An 11,099-nucleotide genomic window follows, 5' to 3' on the forward strand; every position below is an offset into this window, starting at 1 on the left:
CATATAGCAATACAAAATTATATCCAACATTAGAGCGCAGACAGACTTTTCAGTCTTCACAGTTAGAAAGCATACAAGAAGACTTTAGAGGGAGATGTGGCCCCAGAAATACGGGCAATAAATATTACATTTTCTTTTCTCTGTGGCTCCTAAATATGTTGTGTGTTAAATTTGTGTGTATACATGTATATGTATATGTATATGTGGTTAGATCTCTGTATGTGTGCACATATCTGTGTGCATTTGTATATGTCAATAGGTGTGCTGTGTGTATATGTATTTATGTGTATATGTACATAAAAGTATAAGACAGACTAGGGTTGAAAAAGGTAATAGCAAGAAAGCAAAGAAAAAATTGTGACAGTTGGATGATGTAGTCAAAATATAAGACATATTTGAAAGACATTGCTTTTATGAAATTTGTATATAATGTATATATGTTAGTAAACAAATTTAAGAGACAGCAAGACTGCTTAGAGGGCAAAGACAATTTTCACAAATCCTGACATCACAACTGAGTTTGATCCTAAGAACCACCATGACAAAAAGAGAAAATCAAGTGCAAGTTGATTATCCACAAATGTGCCAAGGCAATTGTGCACCTATGCATATATACAAGTACAAAAAAGTAAGAATTTATGAAAAAGTAAGAAAGTGAAAAATAAAGAAGTATATATAGGTAATGATGTAAGAAAGAACTCTAGAAGCTAAACAAAGCAATAAACATTGTTTCCTAGTGCCTCCAATCTAAAGTGCTGTTTATCAACACAATCACTTCAGCCCACAGTCTCCTGTTGAATATCAGAACTTCAACACAATAAAAAGATGAATCTCTCATATTCAAGGAAAAGAGTTTGTGGTAATGTGTCACAGAAAGAACAGACAGATAATACTGAGTTCTTTTTTGTATTTTCATATGAAATTTTTTCATACCAAACATACACACACGCAAGAGATGGTGAATTTGTTATTTTTTCTGGGCTCTGAAATTTTTTCATGTGCTTCAGGAATGCTGGCTCTCATGTAAAAAGAGGAAGTGTGCAGACCCAAGGCTGTGTGTTATTCAAGCAGCTGGTGAAACTCTCAAGGAGGTTTATGTAGGAGGCTAAAGCACTGTGGGAGGATAGTCATAATACTGCTGACAGTAATAAACTGCCAGGTCTTCAGCCTGCACACTGCTGATGGTGAAAGTGAAATCTGTCCCAGATCCACTACCTGTGAAGCGATCAGGGACCCCAGATTCCCTAGTGGATGCCCAGTAGATCAGCAGTTTAGGAGACTGCCCTGGTTTCTGTTGGTACCAGGCCAAGTAGTTCTTTTGGTTTGAACTGTATAAAAGACTCTGACTGGACTTGCAGCTCATAGTGACCTTCTGTCCTAATGACACAGACAGGGAGGATGGAGACTGGGTCATCACAATGTCCGCACAGGTACCTGCAATAGTGAGTAGACAGTGAAAATGTATACATACACAAACATAGATTATAATAACAGTTGAAATTTGTCAAAGGTCCTTGTAATGTCTATTATCAATTAAGGGAGAAATATTCCACACTTGCACACATTATAAATTTCTTATATAAAAAGATGTGGCTCTGAAATGATAATAACACCTTTAAATTTCTCACCAGACACCCATAGCAGCAGCAACATGATGACCTGGGCCTGCAAATCCATCTTGTTCCTCCTGCCTGTCTGATGCTGCTCAGTTCATACTGGTTTATAAATTCTGAGCAGCTGGGCTAGGCTGGAAGTGTCCATGCAAAGCAGCCAGCAAATACAAAAGCAAATGCCTGGGCAGTATGTATGAGAGTTGCTGGTGTCAATCAACCCAAAATGGAGTCAAAAATACCCTCATAGAGAGCATGAGTGGTCACTGAAAGACATCCTCTTACAGCTCTTCAACAGAAATGTGCTAGGTGCTCTAACAGCAGCATTCAGTTAAAGTCCAAGACATTTAAATCAGTTAGCTTTTGAGGAGAGCTACCTCAGATTGACAGTCCTAGATGATTATTTATAAAAAGTCACGAAAACAACAAAAGAAACATAGAAGAAGAAAACATATAATAAAAGATAATAAGGGTAGAGACTGGGAAAGAGAAAACATAAAAAGAGGAAATGGGAGCTAAATTTGTTTAGTATTACCCATCTCCTAAGCCTATGAGCAGTGCCTCAGAAATTCTGTTTCCAGGCTAAAAATGGGACTCAGATGAAAAGAGAAGTTCAGAGTTCATTCTGGGAAAATCCTAGGGGACAAAAATTTAATCCTGGGACCTAGAAAGCTTTAATCTCTAGGCAAATGTAAACGTAGCAGAAACTAATGAGTATTTTCTTCAGCTTTGTGGAACTGAAACATTCTCTCTAATTAGGAGAATGGAAAGGGAATTTAACAATCTAGATTTGTTCATAAAATTATGACTGTAGGCCAAAATTATAAGAGTATTTAATTCCAGAAATACATATTTTAGGGTAATTTAAAAATTACCAATATTGTAACTGAGTTATGATGGTCTTGTTGACATAGTAAACAGGTTAAAAAGAGCACGGGGTTCCCAGATGGAGGAGTTGGAGAAGGGGCTGAAGGAGCTGAGGGGGTTTGTAGCCCCATAGGGGGAGCAACAGTATCAATGGCTAGAACCCCTGGAGCTCACAGGGACAGGACAACAAATCAAAGAATACACATGGAGGGACCCAGGTCTCTGGCCACATATGTGGCAGATGATGACCATGTAGAACATCAGTGGGAGGAAAAGCCCTTGGACCTGAAAGTGTTTGATGTCCCAATGTAGGGAAATGCCAGGGTGGAATGATGGTAGTTGGTGGGAACACCCTCATAGAGGCAGGGGGAGGGGGCATGGGATGGGGTTTTTTGAAGGGGAGACCTAGAAAGAAGAAAACATTTGAAATGTGAATAAAGATAATATCCAATTAAAAATATACATATACATTGAGGGGAAAATACTCTCCAGACGGGGTTCAGCATTCTTTTTTTTCAGTTAGATATTTTCTTTATTTGCATTTCAAATGATATCTCCTCTCCTGGTAACCATCTGAAAAAAACAAAAACAAAAAATATATCCTTTTTCTTCCCCCCTCCCTCTGCTCACCAGCCCACCCTCTCCCTCTTCCTGGTCCTAGCATTCCCCTACACTAGGGCATAAACCTTCACAGAACCAAGGGCCTCTCCTCCCATTGATGACTGACTAGGCCATCCTCCACTATACATATGCTGTTGGAGCCATTAGCCCCAACATGTGTACTCTTTGGTTAAAGGTTTAGTACCTGGGAACTCTGAGGGTACTACTTAGTTCAGATTGATGTTCCTCCTACGGAGCTGCAAACCCTTCATCTCCTTGGGTCCTTTCTCTAGCTCCTTCATTGAGGACACTGTGTTCAGTCCAATGGATGGCTGTGATCCCCTACTTCTGTATTAGTCAGGTACTGTCAGAGCCTCTCAGGAGACAGCTATATCAGACTCCTGTCAGCCAGCACTTGCTGACATCCACAATAATGTCTGGGTATGATGATTGAACATGGGAAGGATTGCCAGGTAGAGCAGTCTCTGGATTGTCCTTTCAGTCTCTGCACCACAGTTTGTCTCTGCAACTCTTTAGATGGGTGTTTTGTTCCCAATTTTAAGAAGGAACAAAGCATCCACACTTTGGTCTTCCTTCTTCTTGAGTTTTTTGCAGTTTTTGCATATTCTGAGCTTCTGGGCTAATATCCACTTATCAGAGAGTGCATGCCATGTGTGTTCTTTTGTGATTGGGTTACCTCACTCAGGATGATATTCTCCAGATCCATCCATTTCCCTAAGAATTTCATAAATTTATTTTTTTTAATAGCTGAGTAGTACTCCATTGTGTAGATGCACCACAATTTCTGTATCCATTCCTCTATTGAGGAACATTTATTTCCAGTTTCTGGCTTTTATAAATAAGGCTGCTACCAATCGGATGCCCAGTAGATCAGCAGTTTAGGGGACTGTCCTGATTTCTGCTGGTACCAGGCCAAGTAGTTCTTTTGGTTTCCACTCCATAAAAGACTCTGACTGGACTTGCACTTCATAGTGACCTTCTTTCCTGCTGACACAGCCAGGGATGATGGAGATTGTGTCATCACAATGTCCCCACATATACCTGCAATAGTGAGTAGACAGTGAACATGCATGCATACACATACATCATACTAACAAATACAATTTGTCATTTAAATGTCCTTATAATATCATGTCAGAAAATTATTATGTGAGAAATATTACACACTGGCATATATTGCAAAATTTTTATCACAAAGTTGAAACTTTAAAAAGATATTAATACTTTAAATTTCTTACCAGATACCCAGAGGAGCAGGAACATGAGGACAAGGGTCTGTAATTCCATGTTGCTCCCCCTGCCTAACTGATGCAGTTCAGTCACAATACAAAGGCCTGGTTTATAAATTCTGAGCAACAGGGCTGGAAGCCATGAAAAGTAGACAGAAAATCCAAAAGCAAGTAATGCCTGGGCAGTGTGTGTGTGTGTGTGTGTGTGTGTGTGTGTGTGTGTGTGTGGTCGGTGTCAATCAACAGGCAAAAAATGCCATCAGAGAGAACATATGAAAACACTGAATGTGATTGGCTTCCTCATTACCAACAGAAATCTAAAACAGGATCTAATAGGTTTGGGTTAAAATCCAAGACACCAGGTGACTTTTGTAGAATTTTAGGAGACCTATCTCAGATCAACAATTCTAGAAAACATAAGATATGTGGGAAAATCACAAGACTATAAGGAAGAAACAGAGTAAGAAAAATAACCTATAAAAGATAGTAATAGGTAGGAAGGGAAGGAGGAAAGTCAAAAAATTATAAATTTGTTCATTGTCTCCCATCTCCAAATCCACGATTATAATGAGGACTTGAACAGTGCCTCAGACATTAGGGCCCCAACTTCCAAAATAAACATGGGACAGAGATGCAAATAGGAGCCCAAATCGGCTCTGAGGAAATCCCGGAGGACATTATCTTAGGTCTAGGATCAGAGAAGTAAACCCAACAGCAATCAACATTCCACGTCTCCCACAACCTCAGAGAACTTAAAGAGGGTTCTAACTTTGGGGAAATGGCAAAGAATAAAACAAACCAGGTTTCTTCACCTCATCATGACTGGACACCAGCAATACCAAAAGCCTTTATTCCAGAAAGAAAAATCTAGAAATTACCAGGATTAAAACTGACTAAATATGGTCTTGCTCACTCTTCAAATATTCTCCAGAAGGGGGCACAGAAATCCCTAAATCAAGTAACGCATTTACAGAGACCAGTAGACCACAATATCAGAGATTGTTCACATCTAAAGGAAAAGAGTGTTTGAGTGTAAAGGAAGATCAATAGTAATAACAGACATGAAATAACCACCTGAACTCAGATTAGTGAATTGTGAGAGTATATATGAGATGAATGATAAGTACAGTATTATGTGTAAAGTACAAGAAACAGAAAAATAAACAGAATATCATGACAAAGAGTGAGAATCATAACTGTATCCCAGATCTGGAGTGACAAGCAGAACCATGGGATTGCAGCCAGCCTTGGGTACATAAGTTCTAGGCCACTCTAATCTATGCATGGAGACAAGATTTCCAGATGTATATCATTAATCAACTGACTATAAGACAGTTCATGGTATTTGATATCCAAAGTTAATTATTCATCTGATATTAATGTGCTAACATTAAGCCAGAATACAATTGAAATTAAATATACATTTAATTAATATGCATTTTCTTCTATTTTGCATTAGATATATACGTGTATATAGCAAATTTTCAGGTATAAACATTAAATATTCAGATCTCATTTATGAACTGCTACAATATCAACATAATAGAGAGACAGTTTGTGGTTTAAGAAAGCTCCCAATCTCTGGTGTTGGCAGGTCTGGTGGTCCCTGGGGGCAGCAGGACGCCCTCAGGGTACAAGATACAGGGATGCAGGTAGAGCTGGTAGTCTCCTGATGGCAGCAGGCCACTGAGATTTCAGGTAGAGCTCTTTGTCCTAAGTGGCAGCAGGCTTCCAGGGATACAGGCAGAGCAGGTAGTCACTGATGGCTTCAGGTAGTCACTAATGGCTTCAAGTATCTGGATGTCCCAGTTGGTCGCAGTCCTCCTGGGAATCAGGCAAAGCTGGTAATCACTGATGACTCAGGCATCTGGGTGTCCCTGGTTTCATCAGGCCTTCAGGGTTGCCAGTAGAGGTGTGGAGCAGAAGATGCAACACAGAGGACACGGAAGACCTCACAACTGCTGGGCTTCCTGGAGGAGAGGGCAGGTCCTTGGTGGCAGCAGGACTCCGGGAAGAGGCTGAACTCTCCCTCAGGACATGAAGTGCAGACAGGATAGGAGGAACTCCCTGCTGAGTTTTCCTGGAGGGACCAGCAGGAAGGGAGTTGGGTTAGGAATCTCACCTATTGGTTCCTGAGGCTGCAGGCCTCCAAGAGTGCAGGGTGCTGTGTGGACCTTGAAGATGGAGCACATCAGGGAAAGTGCGGACCTCACAGCTGCTGGGCATGCTGGAGAACCCAGCAGGCAGGGAATGGGGAGGGGAATAGTGGGTGAAGGGGAGCCTAGAATAACTGCTCTCTGAGAGGCTCTACCCAGCACCTGGCCAAAACAGAAGAAGAGACAATGTTCAAGGAGTCCTGTGAAAGAGTTAGGGGAAGGATTAAGGGACCCAAAGGAGATGGTGAATCCATAAGACCAACAAAGTCAAGTAGCTTGGGCCCTTGGGGCCTCCCAGAGACTGAACAGCCAACCAAACAGCATTCATGGACTGAACCTAGTCCCTTCCTACTCATCCCCTGCACCTAGGTAGCAGAAGTGAAGCTTGGTGTGAGTCCCTCAATAACTGGAGCAAGAACTCTTCCTGATTCTGTTGCCTAACTCTGGACTCTGATCTGCTAAATGGGCTGCCTTGTCTGTCCTAAGTGGGAGCGGATGTGCGCAGTCCTGAAGTGAGGTGAAGTGCCATAGTTGATTGTGGTGGGACCTCCTCTTTCTCAGAGGAGAAAGGCAGGGTTATATGGAGGAAGAAGCTGTGTAAAGGGGAGACTGGGAGGAGAGGGTGGCTGAGATTGGGATGTAAATTGAAATAATAAATTAATTAATGAACAAAATATTTCCCTATCTCAAACGAAAGAATATGTCAAATGATCAATGATCCCCATCAGTGTCTAGCAAGATGTCATGCACTCTAGATCCTCACTAGACTTTATAATTTGCTTTGTGACAGCTGCAGTGAGCTCAGACTGTGCTTTCATGCCGTTTATTGCTGCTAATTCAGATTGGACACATGGAGACGGGCCTGGCAAATACAAAGACACCTGCAGTTAAACAAGGGCTTCTCACAGAATATAAAGGGAGAACATAGGGACTTGGGAGGTAAATTTTCCATGTTCTTTTATGTATAATCACAAAAACCTGACAACTTTATTTACTACTTTTCACAAAAATATGGTTTCCACAATATGTCCTGGTACATTCGATTCCTTGGTCTGTAGTTTAAAATGTACTACAAATCAGTTGACTCAAAATAAAAGAGGTAAGTTTCCTCCCTGCTTTGGAACCAGGAAATCTTAAATTGATGAGCTTGAGTTCCTGGGACACAGCAGCCTCTTCCATAGATTTGCCATGCCTACAGGCCTAAGGAAAGTCAGTGTGAGATGCAAACTATGCTGAGTCAATACAAGGCTGAACTTGGCTTTGCTGTTAAATCACACATCTCTTACTCTCTGGATGAATTGCTATGACTACCCAATATCTGTGAGAGAAAATAGTAGACATAGGAGGATTTCTTTTTATAATTCTGATAAAATGTTAACATAATATGATATTTGGTAAGACATACAAGGTAGGGTACACCTGGAATTTCAGCACTTAGATTCTGACACAGGAAATATCAATGTGTTCAGGGCAGCTTGGGCTACAAAACAAGTTTTAAGCTAGCCTGTGATACATAAAAATATTCCATATTTAAAAGTAAACAAATAAAACTAGTTCATTCTGAATTACTACTTTTTAAAATATATAATTTAGATAACTCAGCGATTACTAGCACCTGCTGCTTTAGTATAGGAATCTACTTGTTCCTCAATGCCCATAAATGGACCCTCACCAACACCACTAACTCCAGTTCCAAAGGACCCAGTGCCCTCTTATGATCCATGGAGTAAGTAACCTGCACACATGTGGTATATGCTCACAAATTATAGGCAAAGGCATTAATAAAAATTTAAGTCTTCAAAAAGAATGTTTGATTATACATATTATATAAATACCACTGAGTAAGTAACCTACACACATGTGGTTTGAGGACTTAAGCACAGAAATCCACAGATAATATAAATTAATACTATTTTTAAGTGGCATTTAAATACTAGTAATGCCCTTGAAGTTAATAGTCAGGAATAAACATCAAATCAACAAATTTATGTGTTTTCATTTATAGGAAGAAAAATCCTGAAATTATTTTAAAAATTTCATAGGAAAATGAGGTATAATTTTTTATTTTAAAAATCTTTAAGTCAAGGATGCTGAGATGGCTTAGTACAGAGAGGTGGTCTGCCCCAGCCTGGGCTTAAATCCTGAGACCGACAGCGCAGGAGAACCAACTCCCACAAGTTGTCTCCATATAGCAATTGCATACACTCACAGAGATATAGGCAAAGGCATTAATAAAAATTTAAGTCTTAAAAAAAAAGAATGGCCGGGCGGTGGTGGCGCATGCCTTTAATCCCAGCACTTGGGAGGCAGAGGCAGGTGGATTTCTGAGTTCGAGGCCAGCCTGGTCTACACAGTGAGTTCCAGGACAGCCAGGGCTATACAGAGTAACCCTGTCTCAAAAAAACAAGAAAAAAAAATGCTTGATTAAACATATGATATAAATACATATGCATTATATAAACATATATTTATGTTATGCATAAATATCTCATGGATGTGAAGTTAATATTGACTCCTCTTAAGTGAAAATAAACAGTTCATACACTACTTTCTGATCATAGCTTCCCTTCTTCAGCTCTTCTAACATCCTTCCTATCTTCCCAAACATCCATCCCATGCCTACTTTCTCTTTCTCTTTAGAAAAATAAGACTGGAAAATATATACACATACATATATATGCATGTATTGTGTTTTCGTGTATGTGTGTGTACTAATATAAATATATTATCTACATTTAAATGTATTAAAGAAAGAAAAAGCAAGAGAAACACACAATAAATACAATAAACATAAAACCCCAAATCAGAAACCATAATATACGAACAAACACTAGTAATGTAACAGATACCAAAACAAAGTAATATGAGCCAAAAAAAAAAAACAACAAAAATATCATTCAATGGTGTTTATAACTGCAGTGAAATTCCATTGAAGAAAATTAAATTTTACACTGGGAGTGGTTGATGCTCGGCAATAGTATTTGGTGAGGGAGGGGAGCTCATGTCCATTTCCTCCATTTACCACAAGGACCCCATTGAACTTATACCTATGCTGGACCTCTACATGCTACCATAGTCTCTGATAGTTCACATGTGCATCATTCCTACTGTGTGTATGACTGTTTCCTTTCTGTCATCCATCCCCTCTGGCTCTCACAATCATTTCATCACCTCTTCCTTAAAGATCCCTGAGCTCTTAGGGAGGAGTTTGATGAAGAATTTCCTTTTAATACTAAGTATTCCAAGGTCTCTCATTAGCTGTACTTTGTCTACTTGTGAGTCTCTGTATTTATTCCCATTCTTTACAGGAGGAAGCTCCTCTATTCATGGCTGAGCAAGACACTGCAGAATATCATTACCAGTCATTTAATTGCTGTGTTCCTTTAGCAGACAATAGTATATGGGAATACTACACTGTATCTAGGGATACAATAGTTTCACTTCAGTCCATGGCCTATCTGGTCTCAGGTTCCTGGCCACCAAAGAAATGTCAGTCATGGATTGAATCTCATGGTATGGGCCTTAAACCATAAGTTGAAATTGGTTTCTCCAACAATCATACAAGTCACAGGGTTTATACTAAATTGGTAGATAGCCCTCTGGTAGGATGGAGAGTATCTTTCAGTACCATTAATACTAGTCAATAGGAGTAAAGGTTGCACCAACAGACTGGGAAAAGGTCTTTACCAATCCTATATCTGATAGAGGGCTAATATCCATTATATACAAAGAACTCAAGAAGTTAGACTCCAGAGGACCAAATAACCCTATTAAAAATGGGGTACAGAGCTTAAACAAAGAATTCTCAACTGAGGAATACTGAATGGCTGAGAAGCACCTAAAGAAATGTTCAACATCCTTTGTCATCAGGGAAATTCAAATCAAAACAACCCTGAGATTCCGCCTCACATCAGTCACAATGGCTAAGATCAAAAACTCAGGTGACAACAGATGCTGGAGAGGTTGTGGAGAAAGAGGAAGGTTCTTTCATTGCTGGTAGGATTGCAAGCTGGTACAACCACACTGGAAATCAGTTTGGCAGTACCTCAGGAAATTGGACATAGTACTACCAAAGGACCCAGTTATACCACTCCTGGGCATATATCCAGAAGATGCTCCAACATGTAATAAGGACACATGCTCCAGTATGTTCATAGCAGCCTTATTTATAGTAGCCAGAAACTGGAAATAACCCAAATGTCCCTCAACAGAGGAATGGATACAGAAAATCTGGTACATCTACACAATGGAGTACTACTCAGCTATTAAAAACAATGAATTTATAAAATTCTTAGGGAAATGGATGGATCTGGAGAATATTATCCTGAGTGAGGTAACCCAATCACAAAAGAACACAGATGGTATGCACTCTCTGATAAGTGGATAGTAGCCCAGAATCCCCAAAATGCAATCCACAAACCACAAGAAACTCAAGAAGGAAGACCAAAATGTGGATACTTTATTCCTTTTTAGAAGGGGGAACAAAATACCCATGGAAGCAGTCGCAGAGACAAACTATGGAGCAGAGACTGAGGGAGGGCAACCCAGAGACTGCCCAACCTGAGAATCCTTGGCCTTTCCTTCAGTCTCTGCTCCACACTTTGTCTTTGTATTTC

The 11,099-nt window shown here is 39.9% G+C and overlaps 1 gene segment (V, D, J or C); it reads right to left on the reverse strand.

Annotated features, from left to right (window-relative positions):
* Positions 1–1,105: 1,105 nt before the first annotated feature.
* Positions 1,106–1,760, reverse strand: LOC116099911. The segment is given in 2 exon segments: positions 1,106–1,434; positions 1,629–1,760. Coding segments are annotated over 2 exon segments (378 nt in total).
* Positions 1,761–11,099: the final 9,339 nt, after the last annotated feature.

The sequence above is a fragment of the Mastomys coucha genome, unplaced genomic scaffold (assembly GCF_008632895.1).
Source record: "Mastomys coucha isolate ucsf_1 unplaced genomic scaffold, UCSF_Mcou_1 pScaffold20, whole genome shotgun sequence".
NCBI classification, from domain to species: domain Eukaryota; kingdom Metazoa; phylum Chordata; class Mammalia; order Rodentia; family Muridae; genus Mastomys; species Mastomys coucha.